The sequence below is a fragment of the Erinaceus europaeus genome, chromosome 4 (genome assembly GCF_950295315.1).
Source record: "Erinaceus europaeus chromosome 4, mEriEur2.1, whole genome shotgun sequence".
Classification (NCBI taxonomy): Eukaryota; Metazoa; Chordata; class Mammalia; order Eulipotyphla; family Erinaceidae; genus Erinaceus; species Erinaceus europaeus.
In genome coordinates, this window is record NC_080165.1 from 8,757,417 (window position 1) to 8,785,217 (window position 27,801).

Below are 27,801 nucleotides of genomic sequence, written 5' to 3' on the forward strand. Positions count from 1 at the left end.
CAGTAAATTTCATCATTTCACTTTTTAGTGCTCTCTTCCTCTTCCTGTGTGTTTCTGACCCTTGGTTACTTCTGTCTCTTACGTAGTCAATGTGTGTTTCAAGGAACTGTTGTGGTACTTTTTTTTTTTTTTTTAATACTGAGAGGGGATTTACAGCCTGAAGGGAAAGACTGTCAGAATATCTAGTCTAGGTTACGGAAGAACAGAAAACTACATGAAGCTACCTTAATACCATGTTCCTCCTCTCCTATTGAAAAGAACGGACGTCATCTTTACAGATTCAATATTTGGCTCCAAACCCACCGTTCACATTAGAAAATAGGAGATGGTAAGGCTTCTGGGATTCTGCTCTGTTATACTTGCCCTCCGGGATGCAACATGGATATTTCTTGAATCCTATTTTTTTAAGAGTAAGTTCTAAAATTCCACACAGATAAAAGGATACACCTTGATAATTCCGTAAGCGTAAGGGGCATCTTACCAGCAGGGAAGTACAAAGAATCTATTTGGAAAGCAACTTTGTAGTTTTCATCCTCTCCTACACAGCATTTCAAGAGATGGGAGCCTGTGCACAACACTGTCGCTTCCAGAGGGTCAACCATGATGTTGGACTCCAGAGGCAGCGGATGAATGATCACTTCTCTGGTCCCAATACTGTATGAATCAGAGTATCGGAATATGCAGTGATAGGTGCCTGAGTGGAAGGAAACAAAAACAAGACGGCAGGAAATGATCACTTCAAAAATAAAAAAAAAAGGGGGGAGGGGGTTATTTGAAAATTACAGAGAAGTTTGGTTTTCTCTACTTAGCTCGGGCAAGAGCATACTGCATGTCTCTGGATACTGAAGGAGAAAATACTCTATGAAACCCCTAAGTTCTCTTGAAGAAGAAGCCAATAAACAATAAATATCTAATATTTAGATATCTAAATATCTACTTACTTTCAAATAAAATGAAACTGTAGAATCAAAGCGGGTTCCCAATATCTACATTAAAAGACTTCTCATCAACCCAGGGAGTCAATGAAAATGTTTGTGTATACTGGGAAGGGGATTCCTTGCAAAGAACAGTCTGCTAGGTGGAGCATGGTAAGAAATATGTGATGTTTGTGTTCTCTTTCCCTGCACATCATGACAGCTACCAAAAATTATAAACAGGCTTAAGGGAGGGAAGACTGTGAGTTACTAGCAGAATGTGACCAGTTAACCTGAAAGTTAGGTTAGCTACATAGGGCTCATACACAGAATAGTCTGGTGTTAAGGGGCAGATTGGTGTTATTTTTTTAGAGAAAAATAATAATAATAATAAAAAGGTTACATTCAGAGCAGCTTCTAAACCCTGTGCTTGGTGAGGCAGAGCGAACGGTGCAGAGTACTTGGGTTAAACTTCATGAGAGAACTGTTTCCCGTACTGTTTCCCGTTGGATTTAGCAAGTGGATACAGAGTAGGTAGGGCACATGGCCTCCACTCACCATTCCACTCTCGGGTTGCGGTGTTGACAGTCAGTACTGACTCTCCTCCACCACCAGGATCCTTCCTTGTGGTATAAAACCTCTCGTATATTTTGATTCCTGAAGAAGTGTTCCAGTACACCTCATTAAAGACACTCATATCACTGATGCACTTTATAGAAAAAGTTTGTCCCTCAGAAACAGAAATTGGGTCCGTGGTTATTGTTAGGTTGGCTGAAAGAATGCAAAGAAAACAGACAAAAGAAAACCAACAACAAGCACAATGTTTAGTCTTTCTGGTGACACGTAGACACAAGTTCAATTTCAGACAGAGATAGAAAACATGGTCCGTCCTGGCTTTACTAGGTCAGTGTGGGATTGGTACCTTGCTGCTCCTGGGCTTTACTGGTTTCTAGGCTGTTCCAGGTGGTGGTCTGTACTGAACTCACTTCCGTCCCGTGACTGAGGACCTCGTCCACTTCAGCTTTGTGGCTGGAATTATCTCCTGATGGTCAGCAGGGTGAAAGGTTGTAAACTTAGGGATGCTGACTTAACCCAAAGTTCCCTCCAACCTTTTCCACAACACCTCAAGGGAGATTAAATAGTTTGGAGCCTGTAAAAAGAAAAACTGTACTCTTTTAAAATATCTTTTTAAAAATAAATAAATAAATAGATTTTTTTAAAAATACCACATTGTGTTTCAGTTTCTCTCTTTCTAGATCTCCTCTTCATTGTGATATCCTCAAAAGTTGTGGACTGGGGAGTCGGGCGGTAGCACAGCGGGTTAAGCGTATGTGGCGTGAAGTTTAAGGACCAGCCTAAGGATCCCAATGAGAGCCTCCAGCTCCCCACCTTCAGGGGAGCCACTCCACAGGCGGTGAAGCACGTCTGCAGGTGTCTATCTTTCTCTCCCCCTCTCTGTCTTCCCCTCCTCTCTCCGTTTCTCTATGTCCTATCCAACAATGATAGCATCAAAAACAACAACAATAATAACTACAACAATAAAACAACAAGATCAACAAAAGGAAATAAATAAATATTTTTAAAATGTTGTGGACTATTCTATGTCTTGCTACCAAAATACTTAACACTTCCTTTGGTAGGAAGTCCAGGCTTACTAGAGACAAAAGTGATGTCTGGGACTGCATTTATCTAGAAGGGATCATGTTTCCTATTGCTCAGATAATTGTACCTGAATGTCATGGGCAGACTGGGATATATGACCCCTTTAGTTGAAAAATTCTCTATATTATTACTCCTGTTTCATAGGTCTTTAATGAATTGTCTATTGAAAATGTTTACAAGAGCTTTATGGATACAAAAGCTTATATAACTATTTCATGATATTTTTTTTTGCACCTGGCTTTATCTTTCCATTCTTCTTTGAGTATGTCTTCTACACTGTTGATATTTTTTAAAAGTCATTTTTAAACATCAGCTTCTCTAAGTGAAAAATATCATGAGTCGACAGTAGCCTGGTTTTCCAAGTTTGTCAGTAATTTTAATAAAAGAAATTAAGGCTCTCTATAGCCCCCACTAGGGTTTAGGGACTTAAAAATACTTAGATCCAGGCCCCAAGTCCCCAAATCCCTTCAGTTTGAAATAATGTGTCTAGCATTATTAGTGATCTTATGCTGAATTGCTAAGATCACTGAGAGTAGAAATGGAAACACTTCAAAACTATAAATCTGATTCTCTTGACTCTCGATTGAGTTACAAACCACAGATCCATGGCATTCCACAAATTCTTGAAAATACTCCCGGTAGAGTCAACAGCCCATCTATTAAACAAACTTGAATTAAAATGTGAGCCAAATAGCTGCTCTCACTACAGAAAATTTCGAATTGGCTCAGGAGACCAAATTTCTATAGCAATAATATATTAAAAAAAAAAACACACACAAACTAATCTTGCTAGTTGTAAAAAAAAAATACTGTCTTAAAAGTAGACAACGTGGGGAGTCGGGCTGTAGCGCAGCAGGTTAAGCGCACATGGCGCAAAGCACAAGGACCGGCATAAGGATCCCGGTTCGAACCCCGGCTCCCCACCTGCAGGGGAGTCGCTTCACAGGCGGTGAAGCAGGTCTGCAGGTGTCAGTCTTTCTCTCCTCCTCTCTGTCTTCCCCTCCTCTCTCCATTTCTCTCTGTCCTATCCAACAACGACAACAACAATAACTACAACAATAAAACAACAAAGGCAACAAAAGGGAATAAATAAATAAAATTTTTTTAAAAAGTAGACGTGAAATAAAAATTCAAAAAAAATATTTTAAGGGGGCCAGGAGGTGCTGCACCTGGTTAAGTACAAACAGTACAGCACAGAAGGACTCAGATTTAAGGCCCTGGTACCCACCTGCAGGGGGAAGGCTTCACAAGTGGAGAAGCAGGGATGCAGGTGTCTCTCTAGCTTTCCCTCCCCATCTCCCACTCCTCTCTCAATCCATTAATAAATAAATAAAAGTAGAATAATAAAATAAAAAGGAAATGTCAACGAGAGTAATGAGTATTACGCATATCAGTTCTTGAATAAGGGGTGATTCTCATGACTTACTGAAATGGTTCATTTTGTAAGCTCTTTGGCAGATAAGGATAAAATTATAATGCTTTAAGAGATGATGATGAGAAATGATATTTGTTAAAAAGTCTAAGTTAAAGTAGTTGGAAGGTTAAAGCCATGTGCTATAACTGTATAATAATCACAAAATATTAAGGTTTCTGCAGTATTCTTTCTAGAATGAGTGAGATAGGGAGGGCAGGAGGTGAGGAGTGGCCAGGAGTGATTTAGCCATCAGGATCCAAAGACTGGAGATGGGGGGGCCAGATGGTGTCGTACCTGATTAAGCACTCACATTACAGTGTGCAAGAACCCAGGTTCAAGGCCCTGCTCCCCAGCTGAAGGGGGAAAGCTTCACGAGTTGTGAAGCAGGGCTGCAGGGGTCTCCTTGTCTCCCTCTCCTCCCACTCTCATTTTCTCTCTGTCTCTATCTAATCATAAAGAGATAAAAATACTTTTTTTTGAAAAAAAAATTTTCCCTTTTGTTGCCCTTTTCTTATCATTGTTGTAGTTATTTTTGCTGTTGTTATTGATGTCGTCATCATTGGATAGGACAGAGAGAAATGGAGAGAGGAGGGGGAGACATAGAGAGTGGGGAGAGAAAGATAGACGCCAGCAGACCTGCTTCATTATCCTGATTTTAAAAATGTTTACCCACATTTAAATAGCTGAGAAGGAAGTACTCAGTCTCAGTCTCAGTACTCAGTCTCACTGTGAAGGACATATTCCCATCACTCCCCCGCTAACTAGGAAAGCTCCTGTTTTATTATTCAGAGATAATCTCGGATGATGGACAATCTTTGGTTTGAGGTGCAAGGTTAAGAATTCTCAGAAGACTCCTTACCTACAGATGTAAATGTCACTTGTATGTTCTTACTGCCTCTAGCTCCGTAGGTGCTGATGAATTCACACGTGTAAGTAACACTTATCTCAGATGACCCATTTGGACACTGAGTTCCATCTGCTCTGAGGATGTATCTGCTGCAGTTAGACTCTGGGTCCATTTCAGTGACTCCTGCAAGGACAGGAATGAAGGGTTATCTTGCTGTCACAGTTTCAGACTCTAGTAGGGTGATCACTTGAATACAATCTTCTGTTTGTATGGAGAAAGTGAATTGTATAGTGGTTAGAACTTCAGAATCAGGGAAGAAGTCTGGTTGGCATCATGTTATCATCTGGATCCTGGTGGCTGAAAAAAAGAGTTAACATATTGACATTAACAAGAGAGCCAAACAAATTGTTGACTAATCATGAACCTTAAGGCTGGAATAGTTCAGATGAAAAGTTGGGGGATCTCCATTTTGTAGATAGTTAGTAGTCCTATTTTAGTTATATTCCAAAGGGCCTGTGGCTATACTATTTTTTTTATTTTCTTTTTTTCCTTGAGCCTGACATCTGATATGGAGGAAACAGAGAGAGACAGACTGGGAGTATGGATCGACCTGCCAATGCCCATGTTCAGTGGGGAAGCCAGACCTCCCACTTTCTGCACCCCATAATGAAATAAATAAAATTTTTAAGAAAAGAAAAAGAAAAGAATTTAAGAATCAGAAGTAAAATAAAGAGGGGAAAAAAACTCTCTGGGTGTCTGTCTTCTCTGTCTTAAGGCAGAAAAAGGCTGGAGAAATAACTCACTAGGATCATAGACTGCTTTGTCATGTGTCTGACCCAGGTTTTGAACCCAGCCCACACCATATTAAAAGAAGCTTTGTTACAGTGGTCTCTTTCACTCTCTCTGCCTCTCTGTCTCTCTGCTTTCTCTGTTCCTATAAAAGAAATATAAATGAAAAAAGAAGAAAAAAAAAACAACCAAAAATTAAGACTTAAGAAACAAGTTCCTGGCTACCACTTAATAACAGAGTATTGACACCAAAGTAAAAGACTCTGGGGTGGGTGAGTGGGTGGGTGGGGAGAATACAGGTCCATGAAAAATGATGAATGAAATAGTGGGGGTTGTATTGTTAAATGGGAATCTGGGGAATGTTATGCATGTTAAAAAAAAAAAAAAGAAGTAGAAACGCAAAGCAGAAATTGACTGAGTTTGGAGTATGGCACCAAAGTAAGAAAGCAGAAGTACACTAGAGTTTGCAGTGAGTACCTCCCTAATACTTCCTCTCCACTTTTCCAAGCTTTGGGTCCATGATTGCTCAACAATTTGTTTGGCTTTGTATGTTAACTCTCTTTTCAGTCACCAGGTTCCAGGTGTCATCAGGATGCCGGCCAGACTTCCCTGGATTGAAGACCCCACCAATATGTCCTGGAGCTCAGCTTCCCCAGAGACCCACCCTACTAGGGAAAGAGAGAGGCAGACTGGGAGTATGGACCGACCAGTCAACGCCCATGTTCAGCGGGGAAGCAATTACAGAAGCCAGACCTTCTACCTTCTGCAACCCACAATGACCCTGGGTCCATACTCCCAGAGGGATAGAGAATGGGAAAGCTATCGGGGGAGGGGGTGGGATATGGAGATTGGGTGGTGGGAATTGTGTGGAGTTGTACCCCTCCTACCCTATGGTTTTGTTAATTAATCCTTTCTTAAATAAAAAAAAAAAAGATTTAAAAAAAATAACAGAGTATTGTTAAAGAAGACACTAAAGGGTTCTGTCTTTCAGGGTTTTTTGGTTAAGGACAGTAGTCACATAAAATGAGTTAATGTCAGTAAAAGCTTAGAACAGTGTCTGCCCCTAACAGAGATGGTTAGTATTCATGGGTGGGGTGTGAAAATCAAAATGAAAAGCTTGGTGTTGTTGATATGACTCCAACCGGAAGAGAAAAAAAAAAAACATCAAATCATTTAAAACTTTTGTTATTATCCAAAGGCACAAGAAAGGAGGTTGGGAGATGTGATATTCATCTTACTTAAGAAACATTTCATAATATATTAGAAACTTCATCTTCAAACTTTTCCAGGTTATCAGTAATTTCTACTTATATCTTCCTAACAATTACCAAGATAACAACTGAAGAACTTCTCCCAGTCGAATCCCTTCGCTTCTCCAGTACTATAACCACATATTTTAAAGTGTTCCTCAAACACTGTTAGTCTTCCAAAAACTAAAGAAAAAGAATACATCTTCTGATGACTCCAAACATCAATGAACCTCCTTCCGTCTTGAATGGTCCATGGATATTGGAAACGCTGTAATTTTTATGTAATTAGTGTTTCCTGTCCAAAGTTGCTCCTTGGAACACATTTCTGATTTCTGCCTCCTCCACTCCTTTTATTACGTCATCTCCTAATAGGCTCATCCTCAGAAGTGTCCCTCACACTTTGACTAATTTCTAAAGTCCCAGTTCTTTCAGGATCTATGTCTCTCTTTATCTTCCCTCTTCTTTGTTCCTTTTCTCTACTCTTGCATTCTATGGTGTCCACAACCTAAGAAACTTTAAATTTTTTTTCTAGCTAAAATAATATTTTCCCAATTAAAAAAAAAAAAAAAAAAACTCGGGAGTCCAGTGGTAGCACAGCGGGTTAAGCGCACATGGCGCAAGGCGCAGGGACCGGTGCAAGGATCTCAGTTCAAGCCCCTGCTCCCCACCTGCAGGGGAGTCACTTTGTCATTTGTTTTTTCATTTCTTTTCTTTTTCCCCTTCATCCTTCTCTTACTCATATTGTTCCCCTTCCTCCTCGTCTTGCTCAATTTTCCTTTTAAAAATAATTATTGTACATTTCCACAAATAGAGAAATTGATACTTGAAAGCAGACTTGTCCATAATTTTTGAAAGATACATATGGAGAAATGAAAGAAAGAGAAACAAAAAGAGGGTCCTTTATCACAATCAGAAAATTCTGAACTTCATAGGATTAATTTCTCTTTTTTTTTTTTTTTTTGCCTCCAAGGTTATTGCTGGGGCTTGGTGCCTGCACCATGAATCCACTGCTCCCTGAGGCCTTTTTTACCCCTATGTTGCCCTTGTTTATCATCATCGTTGTCATCATCATTATTGTTGTTGTTGCTGTCACTGCTGTTGGATAGGACAGAAAGAAATCGAGAAAGAAGAAGACAGAGACGGGAAGAGAAAGACAGACACCTGCAGCCCTGCTTCACCGCCTGTGAAGCGACTCCCCTGCAGGTGGGGAGCTGGGGGCTCGAACCGGGATCCTTACGCCGGGTCCTTGTGCTTAGCGCCACGTGCGCTTAACCCACTGTGCTACCGCCTGTTTCCCCACAGGATCAACTTCTAATGTAAAAGAGAGATGAAATTAAATCTGTGGTTTTCACTTCTTTCTGCCTGATAAAATCTCTTGTGAAATTTAAGAAAATGTGTCACTGTTTGTAGTATTAACCCAGCATTGTTTTTTTATTTTTCGTTAATTCAAGTGTGAAGCTTGCACATCTGCTCTTTTACTTTATTTTTGTTTTATGAAGAGGTTAACAGTTTAGAGCACGTAGTTGTTGACACACTGGTACGATTTCTCATCTCACCAAGATACGTGTCTATGAAACACTCTCACCCACCCCGTCAGGGCCCCCCCAGATCCCTTTGCTTTGGTGCGGTACCAAAAACTAGTTGAAAATGTTACATTACGTCTCACATTCTATCCTTGCTTCTTGAGCTCTGCCCAACATTTTATCTTAAATAAAAGGAAGAATTTAAAAAAAAAGAGGGCGGGGGAGACAGCATAATGGTTATGCAAACAGACTCTCATGCCTGAGGCTCCTAAGTCCCAGGTTCAGTCCCCTGCAGCACCATAAGCCTGAGCTAAGCAGTGCTCTGGTGTTTCTCTCTCTCTATCTATCTCTATCTCTCTCAAAAATAAAATTAATTAAAAAAATTAAAAAAAAAAGAAGAAAGTCATTTAGACACATACCAGCTTTGTCATGTGCATAACCCAGCATGGAGTCTGGCCCTCAACACAGTGGAAAAAATTGGATGGGTGCCTTCTCTCTCTCTCTATCTCTCTGTCTAAAAAAGGTTTGCTTGAAGTGGCGAAGTCACAGTAGTGAGAAAAAAAAAATTAAAGCTGGGTGGCCCTCGCACTGGGAGAGTTATGATAGGAATGTTATTTTTTATATATTTCCTTTTTTTTTTTTACTTGGTCCCTGAGATAGACTCTGGTTCCTGATGGCACTCAGCTCTCCCAGGGCCCTAACTGGTAAAGCATCATTTCTTTAGAGGCCAGGCTAGTACCAGTTGTGGACAGACTAGACTCTGTACTGTCAATATTGACTATAAGAATCTCCTTTGTCCTATGAGGTTGTATTAATACTACTACTTCTCCCATCATGATAATTATTTGATGTCCACATATTTTAAAACCCTCCCAAGTCCCCCAAAAGACTGCCTTCTTAAAATTAGAAATTGTTTCATTCCTGATAGCTTCCTGTCTTTCTCTTGCCAGATGTGTTGGTAACTTGTATCTTGAGGAGTATAGATTTGAACCTCTAAAATAAAGTTTTGTTCAGTATACATTAGCTAAAAAAGAAAAATAAATAATAAAGATAAAAAACAAAATGTAGTAGCGCAGCGGGTTAAGCGCAGGTGGCGCAAAGCACAAGGACCGGCATAAGGATCCCAGTTCGAGCCCCCGGCTCCCCACCTGCAGGGGCGTCGCTTCACAGGCAGTGAAGCAGGTCTGCAGGTGTCTGTCTTTCTCTCCCCTCTCTGTCTTCCCCTCCTCTCTCCATTTCTCTCTGTCCTATCCAACAACAATGACATCAATAGCAATAATAATAGCCACAACAATGATAAAACAAGAGCAACAAAAGGAAAAAAATTTTTAAAAATGCAGATGTTCTGAGAAGTAATGCATAGCGTGCTAAGTGCTGTAGGGTAAGTTCTTCAGTGAGGCTGCTTCCCATCGATTTTGAAAAATGAGTATTTTAAACAATGTCTGGAACTTAGAAAATGGAAGGCAGTCATAGGTAGGGGTCACTCAGGGGATGAGGAAGAAGGGCGGGTGCCTAAGGACGAAGCAGAGTTTGTCAGAGAACTAGCTTTGTTGGTCCCCAGGCCACCCGCCCTTGACAGGAAGTCCATTGTTCCTCAGTCTGTGAAGCCAGCAGTGTCCATCCACGACCAACGTCTGGAGAAACGTTTTCCACAGAGAGGTCCCTGTGCATCTGCACCACACACTTCCTGGTGCTGTTACCATTCTTCACTCCTCAGAGTTCAAAGCTTGTAATTCAGCATCCTAGGAACTCTGCAAGGTCATTCTTCTATCAGACAGTTGCTTCAGGATGCCCACACCTCCTCATCCTTTGCTGGCAGGGAAGTGACTAACTATACCAGGTGTCAACATTTTCAGCCACCGCCAGAGGCCTTGCCCTTCCGTCTCCACACTTGCAAGTTAAACACAAACACAACACGGTGGCGGTGATGTGTTTTGCAAAATGCAAGTGCTCAGGAAAAGTCATGCATGAACAACGACCTTTACAAATTAATTTTATGTAAGTCAATTGCAAAGGTGGGGGGAAAAGTTTACTGCATTGTATTTCATGGGTAAAAACTCATTTTAATGACTTTCTTTTTTACTTTAAAAATGTGCACATAAGGAGGTTGGGTAGTAGCACAGCAGGTTAAGCACACATGGTGCAAAGCACAAGGACCGGCAAAAGGATCCCAGTTCGAGCCCCCAGCTCCCCACTTGCAGGGGAGTCATTTCACAGGCAGTGAAGCAGGTCTGCAGGTCTGTCTTTCTTACCCCCTCTCTGTCTTCCCCTCCTCTCTCCATTTCTCTCTGTCCTATCCAACAATGACAACATCAATGGCAACAATAATAATGAAAACAACAAGAGCAACAAAATGGGAAAAAATAGCCTCCAGGAGCAGTGGATTCGTAGTGCAGGCACACAGCCCCAGAAATAACCCTGGAAGCAAAAAAACAAAAAGTGCACATAATACTATGCTTTTTTTCTTACATTTTATGAATTAAACTTTTATTTTAAGTTTAAAGTATATATTATGGAAGAGATAGTATAATGTTTATGCAAAAAGATTTTTATGCCTGTGTCTTTGAGGTCCCAAGTCCAATCCCCGGAACCACTGTAAGTCAGAACTGAGCAGTGTTCTACTTAAAAATTAAAATGTTCACTTTCAGTTGAAAAAAAAAAAAACAACACAGCAATTCCAGGCACTCTGTATTCAACTTTCCCTATTAGTCACGTTTTCTAGCATATCAGCTCTCTTTACTATCAGCTTACCTAATTCGGCCACGGTAAACACAAGTCTTATCAAACAAGACCTGTGCTGTTTCCCAATTCTTTAATCTATTTTTTAATTAACTTTATGTATTTATTGGGTAGAGACAGCCAGAAATCTAGAGAGAAGAGAGTGCTAGAGGAAAGAAAAAAAAAGAGAAAGAGAGAGAGAGAAAGAGAGAGAGAGAGAGATGGAGCTGTAACACTGCTTCACCAGTCACAAAATCTTCCCCCTGCAGATGGGGGCTGGTGGCTCCAGCCCAGGTCCTTGCATGCTGTAACATGTGTGCTCACGCAGTTGAACCACCACCTGGCCCTGGGTTGTCCCAGTATTTTCTTTTCCTTTCTCTGTTGTGGCAACCTTGAATAAGCCATTTAATGAACTTTGATTTCCCCTATTTGCAACTGGAAATCAAAATGACTCCAAATTGCGGTCAAGCTTAAATGTGATAAAAAGTGATAACAGATTTTAACCAGTTAACTATAAACTATTATGCAAAACAGTGTTGCAGTTACTATTATTAGTATTCAGTATAAACTCTCTAAGGTGGAGAACTTGGAGACTGTATATCTAAAATGAAATCAAACAGGCATGAAAATGAGTCTACACTAAGAGCTATAAGACCAGAGGCATAAGTAACATAGAAAACATCAAGGATACATGGACAGGCAGGTCAGGACAGACAGCAAGACAGGAGACAGAGAAATGAGAGCTTCCAAAGTGAAGCCAAGGAGCTCATGCTTGGATGCTTGGATCTTCGCTGAAGATGGAAAGGAAAGGAATGCAAGAAAAATATTTATTCTATAGAGAAGAGATGCCATGGATATGATGGTTCCTTCTTGGTTCTCTGTCAGGATCTTGTCTACAACTTTCTATGCATATGACTCTGGAATTTTGCTTTAGGACAAATGCACCAGAGTTAGCAACAAACCAAGTATTTTTTTTTCAAGCCCTGGTATTTCATCTTTCACCAGAAGTATCTTCCATGAACTTGGCTGAGAGACAAAATGTCATCCAGTAGTCTTACCTGGGATACTGACTACCCCTTCCTGATGCCATTCTATTTTACTCCAATTAGTATTGATTTCACTGCAGCAGTTTAGAGACGTAGGAATGTTGTCACACATCACCCTCACTTCTTCTTTTGCCAGAATGCGGATAGGTAAGACGTCTATTTTTCTTCTGGATGTGTATTCAAAAATATCCATTGATAGCTTACAAAGGTAGTCTCCTGCATAGGGTACAAGAAGCGTTCGTCACTGCCGTGGCTGTGTGTTTCCCTAGAGGAATGGAGGTCTCATTTCATATAACAATCTTTCATGAAACATGGCTCCACTGTCAAGGCTTTAATTGATTTCGTATTGCTTTTCAATATGTTAAGATTTCAGCAATCTATAGTCAGAGATCTATATGTCATATCTGCAGGAACAAAGCTATTTATAATTTTTTTGTTGTTGTTGTTAAATGTCTACAAATTGTCTTGGGTTCCAACTGATAAGCCTTTTTTTAAATACTAGAAATGATCATGTTTATTTTTCTCTAAAGCTAAATTTGCTTTTTACACATATCACTTTGAAAAGTTGAACCCCAAGGGCCATACGGTAGCACACTTGGTTAAATGCACACATTACAGTACAGAAGGATCCAGGTTCAAGTCCCTGGCCCCCACCTGTAGGGGGGAACACTTCACAAGTGGTGAAGCAGAGCTGCAGGTGTCTCTCTGTCTCTTTCCCTCTATCTATCTCCCCTCCCCCTCTCAATTTCTCTGTCTCTATCCATTCATAAATAAACAAATGTTAATTTTTAAAAAAGAAACTTTGAACCTATTCAGTTATTTTGGAAGCCAAAAACACCATATGCATGCATGTCCTAGCGTGTCTTCATGTGCTGACATGTTCGGTGGCGCCTTCCCTAGGAGTTCTATTTCATCCCTCCAACCGATTACTGCGTGTGAACTGACCTGCATCACTCTCAGTGATGTTGTAAATAGTGAGCCGAGACTCCGAGGTAATGTTGTTGTGCAAAGAAGTGGAAATAAAAAATCTGCTGCTATTCTTGATCTCCAGGTTCTCCTGATCATGGTACCAGGACACATTAGAAGAGTAAACTTCGTTTTCACACAGGAGCGTTACTGTATCCCCCTCAAAGATGATTTCAGGTGTGACGGTGAACTTCGTTTCATCTGTAAACCGGAAGCAAAATGAGTCAGGATCTCAAAGCAAGTAAAAGTCTTTGGGGAGTCAGGCAGTAGCACAGAGGGTTAAGCACACATGACGTGGAAACTCGAGGACTGGAGTAAGGATCCCAGTTCGAGCCCCCGGCTCCCCACCTGCAGGGGAGTTGCTTCACAAGTGGTGAAGCAGATCTGCAGGTGTCTGTCTTTCTCTTCTCCTCTGTCTTCCCCTCTTCTCTCCATTTCTCTCTGTCCTATCTAACAACGACAACGTCAATTACAATAACTGCAACAACAAGGGCAACAAAAGGGAAAATAAATTTTTAAAAATAATAAAATAAACGTCTTTGATGGCACTCAGCAAACACCACCCCGCAAAGGTTCTCATGGCACCTCCCTAACACCCATGCTGCAGCTTAGAAAGAAGCAAAGTATACACCTGGCTCCACACCAGTCATCTGCTCTCTCTCTGGTCCTCTTCAAAGATCAGACTATGACTCTGCGATAGTCATCATATTGGATGAGTAAATACGAACTAGTAACAATCACAGCTCCACCACTCACCCCATTCACCATACCCTTGGTTAAGTTTATCCAGAATACAGAAATCCAAAAATCCCACAGAGTGTTTTTTTTTTTTCATTGATGATGGGTTTCAAAGGTAGAAGGGAGAAGATAAAAGAATACAGGATGAGTGAGTTGATCTTAGCAACTTATTTTTAGATGTATCTTTATAAACATAGGTGGCCTATGATATTCTTTAGAATAATTCTTTTAATTCTTAAGCTAGTAAACTTCCACAAAAAAAAAATGTTTCTTTGCTACTGTTTAAAATCGTTGCTTCTTTTTATTTATTTAATTTTATTTTTATAATTTTTTAAAATATTTATTTTATTTATTTATTCCCTTTGTTGCCCTTGTTGTTTTATTGTTGTAGCTATTTTTGTTGTTGTCGTTGTTGGATAGGACAGAGAGAAATGGAGAGAGGAGGGGAATACAGAGAGGGGGAAAGAAAGATAGACACCGCCTGTGAAGCGACTCCCCTGCAGTTGGGGAGCCAGGGGCTTGAACCGGGATCCTTATGCCAGTCCTTGTGCTTTGTGCCACCTGCACTTAACCTGCTGCGCTATAGCCTGACTCCCTAAATCCTTGCTTCTTAAAGATAATGCTGTCTCCTCCTGAAAGCTCTGTTCTGTGTCTTTGATGAATCAGAACTGTAAATTCTGTAAATTGGAAAATGTTGTTTCGTTTTGTCACCAGGGTTATTGCTGGGGCTCAGTGCTATCACTATGAATTCCTTACTCCCAGTAGCCATTACCCACTCCTGTTTTTTTTTAAATACTTTATTTATTAATGAGAATGATAAGAGGAGAGAGAGGAAGAGAGAGAGAGAGAGAGAGAGAGAGAGAGAGAGAGAGGAAAGGGTTAGGGTTAGGGTTAGGGTTAGGACATCACACCGGTACATGTGCTGCCGAATTCAGGACCTCAGGTCCTCAGTTGAACTCAGAACCTCATGCTTGAGAGTTCAGTGCTCTAAACTTGTGCCACCTCCTGGATCACTCCTTTTTTGTTTGTTGGTTTCTATTATTCGTGGTAGGACAGAGAGAAAATGAGAGGTGAGGCGATGTAGAAAGGGAGGAAGACATACGCCTGCAGACCTGCTTCACCACTCGTGACGAGTTCTCCCTGCAGGTGGGGGCCAGGGGCTTGAGCCTGGGTCCTTGTGCACTGTAATGTGAGCACTTAACCAGGAGTGCCACCTTAATCCCTAAAATAAGGGTTTTTCAAAATATATATCACTTTATTATTAGAATCCATTTTTTTATATTCAATGGAGTGAACTTGCTCTGAAGTCACACAAACTTAATGTTATTTACTATGTGTCCCCTGGACAAACTATTTAACCTGTCTAAGTATCTACTTCCTTAACTGTTAAATGGAAATAATAATATCTACTTCACAAGCTCTATGCAAAGTATATAACTTTCTTTAAAAAATATTTTTATTTATTCATTATTGCATAGAGACAGAATCTGAGAGAAGAGGGAAGATAGAGAGGGAAAGAGACAGAGAGACACCTGCAGCCCTGCTTCACCAATTGTGAAACTTTCCCCCTGCAGGTGGGAACCAGGGGCTTCAACATGGGTCATTATGCCCTGTAATGTGTGTGCTTATCCAGGTGTGCAACTGCCTGGCTCCTAAAATATATAGATATAACTTTCTAAGTATATAAATCATGTTATCAGTGTCCCCTTGTCTATTAGTAAAACTTCCCTTGTAAGTGTAGGCTGGTATATGGAATCGATCCCAAACGTACTGGGGCTGATGAAAGGGGAGAGACTTGTATTTCAAGAGCCCTCCTGACTGGTCAAACATCAAGAGAGGCCTCATAGCAGACTGAATTAATAGTGACTCTGTGTTTCATAGAAATGGATTTAAAAATATCTTCCCAATAACAATTCATTCACTCTGCATTCTTTTACTGGTTCCTTCCTATGTCCTCCAAATTCAATCAAAATTAAAAAAAAAAAACCCAGTTACTGAACTTTTTGAAGTATCTTTATTCTGGGTAAACATTGCCGGTAACATGGGAAACAAGATGATTGATGAACTGCAGACAGTACATGTTGATGCCGATTGGTCTAAGGCTACAATTCCCACCGAGTTATAATTCTGATTTGTTGGGGAAAAAGAAAAAAAAAAAACAGATCCTTGGCAGAGAGGGTGCCAAGTGCCATTCACGGTGACTTCACTGCTCTTGGAAGGGAGTCAGAGACACTAGAATGCTTTAGAGAACTGCATCGTCAGTAGTGAGTGTTTCTGGTCTGGTGGTTAGTTACCATCAGTAAGACTGACCACACAGACCCACGCAGCCATTCTCCGCTGTCCTCCGCCCTTTCAGTGGATGGGAGGACGTTAGGTATCAGGAGAAGCCAGGGGTGTGTTGTATGGCTCTGTGTAAATCTTTAGATTTGGCCCAATTAGTCCCTCTGCTTAACTTTCTGATCTTAACTAATGTTGCTGCTGCCTTACTTACGAGACATTTCTGCTTTGCTGTTTTAGCTTGTGTGTGCTGTAGTCTCACCCATGTGCAACTCTGTGACACTTGCAGTACTTTCCTGTAACACTGGCTAGATGTGTAGGAAACACCAGCAGAGAGAAAAGCCAGAGAAAGCGCACACAGATGAAAGAAGACATTCTTGGTTCTCTGAGGGAACACCCCCTCTCTCCAGTTCTGCCTATGACTATCTTTTCATTGAAACCTCATAGCCAAAAGACACTGTGCCTTCGCCCTAGAAACCTGGATTTGAGCTCCCCAGAACGTCATCTGGCCAGTGCCGATCAAATCTCTGCCCTGCAGGCACATATGTTCCTCCCTAAGTAGTGATCTACCGCCTCCTGGCTCAGCAAAGCTCAGCTCTATACTCCTGTGGGGAGGAGGTGGCTGTCCACCCACTAGAGTGAACCCACTACCATCTGCAAGGACCCTAGTTCCCGCCTGCTGTCTCCACTTGGTGGAAAAACTTTACAAGGGGTGAAGCAGTGATTCAGATGTCTTTGTCCTTTTCTACCTCCCCTTGTCCTCTCAATTTTTCTGTTTCTATTCAAAACCAAAAGAAAAAGAGACAAAAGAAACAGCTACCAGAAGTAGTGGGCACATTATTCAGGTACCAAAACCTAGCAATAACCCTTGTGGCAATAAAATAGAGATAGGTAGATAGATAGATAGATAGATAGATAGATAGATAGATAGATAGATGGATAGATGGATGGATGGATGGATCGATGGATGGATGGATGGATGGATGGATGCATGGATGGATGGACGGATGGTGGAAGAACACCTAAAAACACAGGGTTCTTACCACAATTACATCTACATACAAAATCTCAGTCCTCAAACATCCAGAGCTGCTGTTGAAATAGATTAACCCCGAAAGGGTCTGTTGCAGGTACGTTCTCAGGTGATGCTGATATTACTGGGATTGGGACCATACTTTGTTCAAAACAGTGATGGCCTATGCTTTGTTGTTGTTGTTGTTTTGTTTTGCCTCCAGGGTTATCAGTGGGGCTGGCACTACACATCTACTGCGCCTGGAGGCCTTTTTGTTGGATAGGACAGAGAGAAATTGAGAGGGTGGGAGGAGACAGAGAGACATATAGACACCTGTAGCTCTGCTTCACGCCTTGCGAAGCATCCCCCATGCAGGTGGGGAACAAGGGTTCGAACTGGGATTCTTGAGCCGGTCCTTACTCTTTACACTATGTGCGCTTAACCCGGTGGGCCACCACCGGGGGGTGGGGGGGCGTGATGGCCTGTTTAGTGAGTGTATTTTATGAATAACTCAACCCCATCCCAAAGTTCCTTGTATCTTTTAGGATGGTTTAGGCATGTTTTATTAAAAAACAAATCTATGAAATCAGACGTCTCTGTGGCCTGTTCAGGAGATTTTTGTTCACAACCCTCCTCCATCTGCAGTGACATCACCCAGACTACAAGGCTGTGCGCTGGATGAGAAGCAAGGAGATGGAACATCGACCTCTAAACCAGGAGCCAGAGAGGCTTAAACCCCCTGGTAAACACCACTGTCATCTCTACATAAAGTCTCTAAGGCAAATGCAGCTCCGTTCCACTTACTGCTATTGATAGCTTGAAAGGAAGTGTCGTCGATTCTATAGGTCTGATTGAGGCTCTGTGTGACTTGCTCGTTTGCTTTCTGCATGAGCCGGGATGACGGCATTGTCGTGGTAACTTCATAGGACACCTTCACACTTCCGGGACTGGACAGAGATCATCATTTCAGTTCAGGAGTAATTGACCTGGGGGAGTCTAAATTCTCACAGTTTCATTTGAATCATGAGAAATGACAGGAAAAGAAACAACAGATGACGCAAGGACAGGGATGACCTGGGCATGGTAAAGGTCTGGGTTTCAGTGAACTACACCTGCTTCCAAGCAAAGGCCTAAGATACATTCAGATGTGACCCGTAGCACAAACGAACGAGCTCATTGGAAGTGAGAGAACTGAAACTCATCGGCTGGTCAGGGCAAGGGGGCCAGCCAAAATGCATAAAGACTTCAGGGGCCAGATGGTGGCATACCTGGTTACATGCACACATTACAGTGCACAAGGACCCAGGTTCCAGCCCCTGGTCCCCACCTGCAGGGGGAAAGCTTTAGAAGTGGTGAAGCAAGGCTGCAGGTGTCTCTCTGTCTCTCTCCCTCTCTATCTTCCTCTCATCCTCTCAGCTTCTCTATGTCCATATCCAATAATAAATAAATACAAATATTTTTGTAAAAAGACTTGTTCTAAAGGCATGCTAGCCAGAGTTGCCAAATAATGCTGCTGACTACCAAGCAAATTCTTGGTAGTCAAAAATCGGGGATACTTCTATACACACTCCTGGTATTTTTTTTTAATGGGAAGCTAGCTTCTGGAAACACTGCAGATCTGCTCAGAACTGCCACAATGCCCAGCTCTAACAGGAACCATTGACCAGACAGCAGAATGCAACTCTGGTCCTAACTGCCTTGGTGATATTTTTTTTTTAATTTTTTTAATATTTATTTATCTTCCCTTTTGTTGCCCTTGTTCTTTTTCATTGTTGTAGTAGTTATTATTGTTGTTGTTATTGCGGTCATCGTTGTTGGATAGGACAGAGAGAAATGGAGAGAGGAGGGGAAGACAGAGAGAGGGAGAGAAAGACAGACACCTGCAGACCTGCTTCACCGCCTGTGAAGCGACTCCCCTGCAGGTGGGGAGCCGGGGGCTCGAACCAGGATCCTTACGCCGGTCCTTGCGCTTTGCGCCACATGCGCTTAACCCGCTGCGCTACCTTCTGATTCCCTATATTTCTTTTTTTATAATGCATTATTTGGTGACATGCTTTTACTTCAAGATTCCGGAACTTCTTAGGTTTCAAGCTTACCCCACACATCTGTCTGCAAAATTCTGGAATGAATGCATAGAATAAAGCAAATCTTGGCCTCACTTCCTTCCAAATAAGAATATCTGTAAGGAGGGGCTTGCTGTCATCTGGACTTACTCCCCCTCCTAAGTTCTAGCCACCTGGTATTATCTTCACCTTGTACACAAGTGCGTCTGCAGTGCATCCCAGATGCTTGATGCCTGCCCCCACCCTCAACAGGTTTGGTATATCCATCACTGATCTGCTGTTTGTTGTCAACTTATAGAAACTGACCCAGTTATGATCTCACCTGAATCCTGTCACAGTCACGAATGTGAAGCCTGGTAAAATCCGGTAACCTTTCCAGAACTGAAAAAAAAAAAAAAAAGGTGAAGCAAGAGTCATGTATCACAGTCCCCCGGGAGAGAGACGTCAAGAGATCTGAAACAGAACAGAAGGTGCACATGCCTTCCGTGCCGCCCTGCCTGAAGCGTTCTGCACACTGCCTTGAGCGGCATCAGCAGCTTTTGTAAGAAGCAATTCTCATCTACCTAGGCCAGTTTGGGTTTAGATGGAAGGAGGAAATATGCATGGGGATGTTTTGAAGACAAGGTGGGTAGGGGATGGTAAAGGGAGGAAGACACATCAAGCCCAAAGTGAAAGAACAAAGGGGAGCAAGGTTGAAGGGGGCACAGAGATAGTGTGGGCTACCAGAGGCCAATTTAAGTGCCTGGAGGACCGCCACAAGCCACAGTTTCATTCCTTTGTACCACTTTATGTCAGAATTAAACAGTGCTCTGGCTGTCTCTCTCTCTCTCTCTCTCTCTCTCTCTCTCTCACACACACACACACACACACACACACACATACACTAAAATAGACTAAAATCAATAGTCTTTTTTTTTTCTTTTCTTAGAGGAAAATCATCCCAAACTGAGCCCAGCATGGTTCAGCTAGGCCATCAAGGTTATTCCATGTCAAACAGACATATAATTGACCTGTTAATTCACTATCAGGGAACAGAAAAGTCTGTAAGTGTCAGAGTTTTCAGCGGCAGCAGGAAAACTCTGACACTAGGCAATGGGATTTTCTGTGATCGGAGATGTCCACTACATTTGCTCAATCTTCACTTAGCATACTGCAGCATTTGTTGAGCCAATGTAATTTCTTTCTTTTTTTTAATTGACTTATTATTGGATACAGAGAGAAAGAAACTGAGAGTGGAGGGGAGATAGAGAGGGAAAAGCAGAGAGGTGACAGAGAGATCTGCAGCCCTGCTTCACCACTCATGAAGCATTCCCCCTGCAAGTGGGGACCAGGGGCTTGAACCTGGGTCCTTGTGCACTGTAATGTGTGTGCCTAGCCATTGCTCTACTGCCTGGCCCCAAATGTATTTCTGATTATCTTTTTTAAATTTTTTTTATTATCTTTATTTAATTTTTGGATAGAGACAGTCAGAAATTGAGGGAAAGGGTTGATGAACAGACACCTGCAACATTACTTCACCACTCAAAAAGCTTTCCCCCTGCAGTTTGGGACTGGGGGCTTGAACCTGGGACCTTGTGCATTATAACATGTGTGCTCAACCAGGTGCGCCACCACCTGGCCTCTTTTCTGATGATCATTACACTCTACACTGTTTCTCTGAATATCAATCCTAAAGGATATAGAATTTAATTCAAGTCATATTAACAGGACGGACTCCATCTTAATGAATGGGATCCAAAGGTGAAGGTTATTCTTTCCTTTATCAGAAATATATAATTTAGTATGGTGTGTGTGTGTGTGTGTGTGTGTGTGTGTGTGTGTGTTTAAAACTCTCATGGTGGGAGTCGGGGTGTAGAGCAGTGGGTTAAGTGCAGTTGGCACAAAGCGCAAGGACCGGCTCAAGGATCCTGGTTCGAGCCCCCAGCTCCCCACCTGCAAGGGAGTCATTTTACAGGTGATGAAGCAGGTCTGCAGGTGTCCCTATCTTTCTCTCCCCCTCTCTGTCTTCCCCTCCTCCCTCTATTTCTCTCTGTCCTATCCAATGACAATGACATCAATAACAACAATAATAGTAACTGCAATAATAAAACAAGGGCAACAAAAAGGGAATAAATAAACATAATTTTTTTTTAATGATGACTAGAAATGGGTCATCTGTTTCTTTTACATCAAGCTCTTTGGTCTCTGAATAGAATTCAGTGAACTATTGTCACCAAATCTTTTCTACCCTGTTAAAATAGTCTGTCTGCAGACTGATACGGTATCAAAGCTTCCACTTAAATCTGTTTGATATGATCAACTCTTAATTCATTTTAAATAAAAAAACTATCTTTATTTATTGGCTAGAGTCAGTCAGAAATGGAGAGGGGATGAGAAGGTAAATAGGGAGAGAAGGAGAGAGACACCTGCAGCCCTGCTTCACCACTTGTGAAGCCTTTCCCTTGCAGATGGGGACCAGGGCTTGAACCCGGGCCCTCGTGCAATGTAGCACGTGCGCTCAACCAGATGTGCCACTATCCGGCCCCTTGATTCCTCATTTACCACCCCAGATGTGTAGCAATAGGTTTTACATCCCCATTTGGAATTGTGACGGATCTCAGCACAACAGATGCATCTCATTCCCTAAAAGTCTGTTGGTTAAGAGGCTTTGGGGGTCAAAACCTACTGCTGCTTCCAAGTCGTTCTTGTAGGACATGTACAGGGCAGATGAAGCATTGTTGAGGTCTTCTTGAAAGCCCACATTGAGTCTGACTGACATCTTTAGGGTAACATCTGTTGAAAAACACAGGGCAGCCTTTCAAAACTTCATCGTAGTTTTTGAAAAGACACAGGACAGAGACACATTTTCTTGAAGTTACACCACTAAAAAAAAAAAAAAAAAAAGTTTTAGGAAAAATTACTTACTTCCTTGGAGTTGGCAAAAATGTCCCTTTGGAGGTTCTTTTAGACAAGTGCAATGATTCCGTGCAGGGCTGCCATCATTCTCGCGACAAGTGAGACTGTGAAGGCAACTTGCCTGAGGCCACCAGTAGCCTGTTTCACAGGAACACCAGAGCTCACTTCCAGCAGGTTGGCAAACTGTGATCAAACAGGTGAGTGAGAAGACAGGAGACAGTGGCCACATGTACACTACAAACACCTGTCATGGCTCCCCATCTGCAGGGGGGGTCGCTTCACAAGCTATGAAGCAGACCCAGAGGTGTCTGTCTTTCTCTCCCTCCTCTCTGTTTCTCCCTCCTCTCTCCATTTCTCTATGTCCTACCCAACAACAGCAATAACAACAAGGGCAACAGAATGGAAAGAAAATGGCTTTTAGGCGCAGTGGATTCTCAGGAAACACAAGATCTCCTTCTGGGGAGTTCAATAGTGTCCCATGAGACTAACGCAATTCTTGTATGAGTCCTTATACTCCTAGGCATAGCATTCTAAGAGTATTACTGTGACACTCCATGGGACACCCACGCTGATCGAATTATAAACGCATTCCTGAACACACAGTGTATGTCACTCCCTCTCTAAGACTTTCCAGTTCTTGTCTGAGTCTACAAACTCCTGTTGACAGTTTCCTCTAATAAAACTGCACTCAGGCTGGTATATAGTACAATATAGTAGAAATGATGGTATGAAATGATGAATGAAATAGTGGGGGTTGTATTGGTAAATGGGAATCTGGGGAATGTTATGCATGTAAAAAAAAAAAGAAGTAGAAACGCAAAAAAAAAAAAAAAAGAAACGATGGTATATAAATTCTGAGGCTAGGTTACATAAGGCCTTTGCGGGGTCAGGCAGTAGCGCAGCGGGTTAAGCGCATGTGGCACAAAGCGCAAGGACCAGCGGAAGGATCCCGGTTCCAGCCTCCGGCTCTCCACCTGCAGGGGAGTCACTTCACAGGCAGTGAAGCAGGTTTTCAGGTGTCTGTCTTTCTCTCCCCCTCTCTGTCTTCCCTTCCTCTCTCCATTTCTCTCTGTCCTATCCAACAAAACGACATCAACAATAACAATAATAACTACAACAAGGCTACAACAACAAGGGCAACAAAGGGGAAAAAGAATGGCCTCCAGAAGCAGGGGATTTGTGGTGCAGGCACTAAGCCCCAGCAATAACCTCGGAAGCAAATAAAATAAAATGAAATAAAATAAAACCATATTAAAACAAAAGGCCTTTAATTCTCTCTTGGTTGTACTATCTCTCCCTCTTGGATGAAATAAGCAACTACGACTTAAGAACATGTCACAGGGAGTTCCACATGATGAGAAAATGAGGTCTCCAACTAAGAGTTAGAGAGGAACCAAGTTGTGTAAACAATCACATGCATTTTTCCAGCCCTATCTGAGCCTTCAGATGACTGCATCACTTGATGGAAGATTGGTTAAAGCCCATGAACTTTAACTCAGCTAAGTTCTTGCTAGATAGTACCATCTTCAGAAAAAGAGGTGAAATGTGTTTGCTGTTTGGAAGTGTCAAATTCCATTGCCATTAGTTATGTAGCGATAGATAACAAATCCAGAAAGCAGGTCATGTCTTTCAACTCAAATGTTAACAACCCAAATAGATCCTGATACCACTGAGGACACTGAAAATGCTCTGAAAACAAAGTGATTGGAATTTATTTCTGAAACAACACCAAGTCATCATCACTGGGGACTGTTTTGCACATAGACAGTCACCTCGACAAACCCCCATGAGCTGACTATCCAAAGGAAAGACATCAGATAGCTCATGCTACTATAGAAAACGTGATATGTTTATACTCCCACCTCATCCACTTCCTCTCTTAAGTCATGTCCCTCTTACAGGGTCCGAGGTGTCTAAGCCTCAGGTACTCTTCCTTAACTATCAAAAAGGATGTGCCCTTAATAGGCAAATATTGAATGAATATTCATGCATGTAATATGCAAATGATCAGCCTTACTAGCAGGATGCACTAAACTGTTTCTTCGATTTATAAAGTGGAAATATTGACAAGACTAAGAGGCTAAGAGGGGTACAATTTCACACAGTTACCACCATCAAAACTCCATATCCCATCCCCTCCCTTGAAAGCCTCCCTATTCTTTATGCCTCTGGGAGTATGGACTCAGGATCATTATGGGGTACAGAAGGTGGGAGGCCTGGCTTCTGTAATCTCTTCTCCACTGGACATGGACTGAACTCAATTTTTTAAAGGATATTTTTCACTGTAAAAGAGAAACTTGTTAACTTGCAAACTTGGATTAACAAGTTTCTAAAATGGGGGCTGGGTGGTAGCACAGTGGGTTAAGCACACATGACACTAAGTGCAAGGACCAGCTCAAGGATCCAGTTTGAGCCCCCAGTTCCCCACCTACAGGGGGGTTGCTTCACTAGCAGTGAAGCAGGTCTGCAGGTGTCTTTCTCTCCCCCTCTCTGTCTTGCCCTTCTCTCTCCATTTCTTTCTGTCTTATCCAACAACAACAACAATAATAATAACAACAAGGGCAACAAAAAAGGAAAAAATGGCAGTGGATTTGTAGTGCAGGCATTGAACTCCAGCCATAACCCTGGAGGCAAAAAAAAAAAAAAGTTTCTAAAACGGCATAAATAGTGAAGTTCCTTAGAATCCTTCAACCTCACTAGGACAAAAGATGTCAGGAAAAGTTTGCTACTATGCCCAGACTGAGTGCACATAGTAAAAAGTCACAACTGAAAATCAAGTGTCCATAAATTGAAACAAATTACTTCTTTATTTGATACTTGGTACTCACTAGCAATATATTTGCTTTTGGGTAACCAAACATTTTCATTAAAAACCTTGTGACACACAAAATAAAATTGATGAAAAATATGTCAATTCATTTATGTTCTTTCATAGTTAGAGAGAAACACTTTAGAAATGGAAGCTTTTTACAGAGTGGGCACATATAAGGGTATTATTATTCCTATGCTGCACTAACATACATCAGTTCTGTGAGACACTCTGTGCACAGCCGTCTGTGCTCACGTGCCTTTTGAGGAACAGGGAACAAATTTCTGCTCCTATGGGATCCACCTGGATATTGGCGTCTGCTGAGAAAAATACTCATTCCAAGAAACTGATGCCTACTGCAGAACTTAGTGGGAAATAATATCCAAAGGAAACCCCAAGGCAGTTATCTCAAGCTCAAGTAGAATATACTAAGAACTAAATATTAAGAACTATAGACAGACATTGTGAGGTTCTACTTGAAATAGAGAACTAAAAAAAAAAAAGATTGAAGTACAAGCATTCTTTTCTTACCTCCATTTTGGAGTAATACATGTAAACATCTGTTGGTTTCCCAATTTCCAAGGCAGTAACCTTTTTATAGGACAAGAACCATCCCAACCTCACAGCTTCTGTCTCAGTACCAGATGATGGCCAACAAGACAACAAACTAACCTGGCTTTAAAAAGGAATTAGTAACCAGAGAGACCAGGAAGTCCAGTCCCTTCACCTGGGACTTCTGTTTTCATTCCTGCTTTTGATTCATACATGCTCTCCTGGTTCTGATGTCTAGTTTTATGAAGTCAAAAAAGAATGGAACTAGCTCCTTATTGGTATTATGAACAAGTCCTTGCTGTACCTGATTGCCCAGGGAAAGAGGAGCCAGTAATCTGTCTAAAAGGGTATAGAAAAAACCTGGAAACATTTTTTTTATAACCAGTATTCAAATCACTAATCAAATATTTGTTTTCCATTTAAAATAAAGGAAATGGGGGCAACAAGATAGCTCACTTCAGTAATGTGCCTACTTTATGATACCCGTGTCCAGCCTGAACCCTATCTCACTAGAGAAAGCTCCAATGCTGTGATATCTTTCCCTCCGTCTCTATCTATGTGAAAAAGTTGACAAATAATAGTAAAACCCTGACGGCAAAGAAAAAGGAAAAATTCTGGGTAAAGAGTTTACTAGCAGGATTCTGGAGAACTATGAAATCATAAATTCAAACAGAAAGTCTACTGAATCACTTTACATGCTTACAAATATATTTTTTCCAGTAGTAAAAAACTCAGACAACTTTTCTCCTAATGTGCCCAACCCTCTATCATAAAGCAATGAGTTGTGGACTCACCGGTTGTAACCTCTAGGCTCAAAATGTCAGAAACTGGGTCTGTGTCATTGCCTTGAATTGGAAATCCGAGGGTGTTCAGGTAAGCTTTGGCAGGATCCAGGAAGGAAGCATTTTCAAATGTTATCTCAACATCAACAGTGTAGTATGTAGCTACAGGACTGCCCATAGCAACTGCAATGAAGGCACAGAGAACATATAAGAAGAGAGAGAACTTGATGGACACTTTGACTTTTGATCATGTTTAGATGGGTTGAATACCAGAAGGTCTCACTCATATGAAGAACTTGGGAAAGAAGGACTCAGAAACTTCGGTCTGGGTTTGGTGTGTTGCACCAAAGCAAAGAACTCTGGGAAAAGAGAGTAGGGGATGAGTGGATGTGATGTGACCTTGCAGTCCTGATGCAAGATGGTAGGAAAGTTGGGGGTGATCATGTTCTGATGACACTTATTATGGGTAGATGAGGAATGATATTCACCTCTCAACAACTGTATTGTAAACCTCTAATACTCCAATAAAATGGGGGAGGGAGCATTTCCCAGTGAACCATTTCAGAGAAAAAGAGATCGTATATCCTCTCCACTTGCAAACTCCATGTACATGATTCTTCCTCTCTGCTATTTTGTAATTTAAAGGGAAAAGGCAGCTGGTATATCTGGTTTAAGTGTGGTGGTCTCTAATCCTTTGGAAGGCTCAGGGCTTGACTGACCTCTATCTCTTCTCCTGCATCCCTCTTGTTGCCCAAGACCAAAGAAACTACCATGTGAAGCATGAATGAACTACAATGGGGAAAGAACAGAAGCAGAGAAACCTACCAGGTTTGATACCTGTCATATGTTCTTACTTAAAGAAGAAGGGCAAACACTAGAAGAAGAAGAACTTAAAGAAGAAAAGTATACGTTACCTAGGAAGTTGTTTTTACTCCTCAACCTTGTTGAATATGATCACATTTTGAATATGATCATCATTCAATGTGTTGTGATTAACTCAAAGTATAAAAAAAAGTCTGTGCTGATTTTCTGTATTTTTTATATTTGTTATTATCTTTATTTATTGGATAGAGACAGCCAGGAATTGAGAGGGAATGGTGTGATAGAGAGGGAGAGAGACAGAGAGACACCTGCAGCCCTGCTTCACCACTCTCAAAGCTTTCTCCCTGCAGATGGGGACCTGGGGCTCAAACCCAGGTCCTTACGCATTATAACATGGATGCTTAAACAGTTGTGTCACCACCCTGCCTCTGTGCTGATTTTCTTTAAATCAAGAGTGAATTTAAAGGCAGCTTATAGAAATGCAATTATAGGGGCAGAGCCGTGGCACACTTGATTGAGCACACTTTACAATGCAAGGACCCGTGATTGAGCCCCCAATGGATCCCCAGCTGCAGGGGGAAAGCTTTGCTAGTGGTGAAGCAGTGCTGCAGGCCTCTCTCTCTCCCTCTCCCTCTCCCTCTCCCTCTCCCTCTCCCTCTCCCTCTCCCTCTCCCTCTCCCTCTCCCCTTCCCTCTCCCTTCCCTCTCCCTCTTCCTCTCTCT

At 41.7% G+C, this 27,801-nt stretch overlaps 1 protein-coding gene across 8 annotated transcripts in view; it reads right to left on the minus strand.

The window, feature by feature from the left end:
- ADGRF5 (adhesion G protein-coupled receptor F5) overlaps positions 1-27,801 on the minus strand; it is a 137,197-nt gene that overhangs the window by 25,067 nt on the left and 84,329 nt on the right. For 6 of the 8 annotated variants that reach the window (XM_060188714.1, XM_060188713.1, XM_060188717.1 and 3 more), the window contains 11 exons: positions 26,270-26,440; positions 22,124-22,297; positions 21,885-21,991; positions 19,542-19,600; positions 17,961-18,103; positions 13,109-13,330; positions 12,176-12,379; positions 4,850-5,020; positions 1,837-1,956; positions 1,473-1,685; positions 482-694 (listed from right to left, as the gene is read on the minus strand). In XM_060188714.1, the coding sequence (XP_060044697.1) occupies positions 482-694; positions 1,473-1,685; positions 1,837-1,956; positions 4,850-5,020; positions 12,176-12,379; positions 13,109-13,330; positions 17,961-18,103; positions 19,542-19,600; positions 21,885-21,991; positions 22,124-22,297; positions 26,270-26,440 (1,797 nt within the window). The remainder of the gene's footprint in view (positions 1-481; positions 695-1,472; positions 1,686-1,836; positions 1,957-4,849; positions 5,021-12,175; positions 12,380-13,108; positions 13,331-17,960; positions 18,104-19,541; positions 19,601-21,884; positions 21,992-22,123; positions 22,298-26,269; positions 26,441-27,801) is intronic. The other 2 variants (XM_060188720.1, XM_060188719.1) reach the window with 2 other exon arrangements.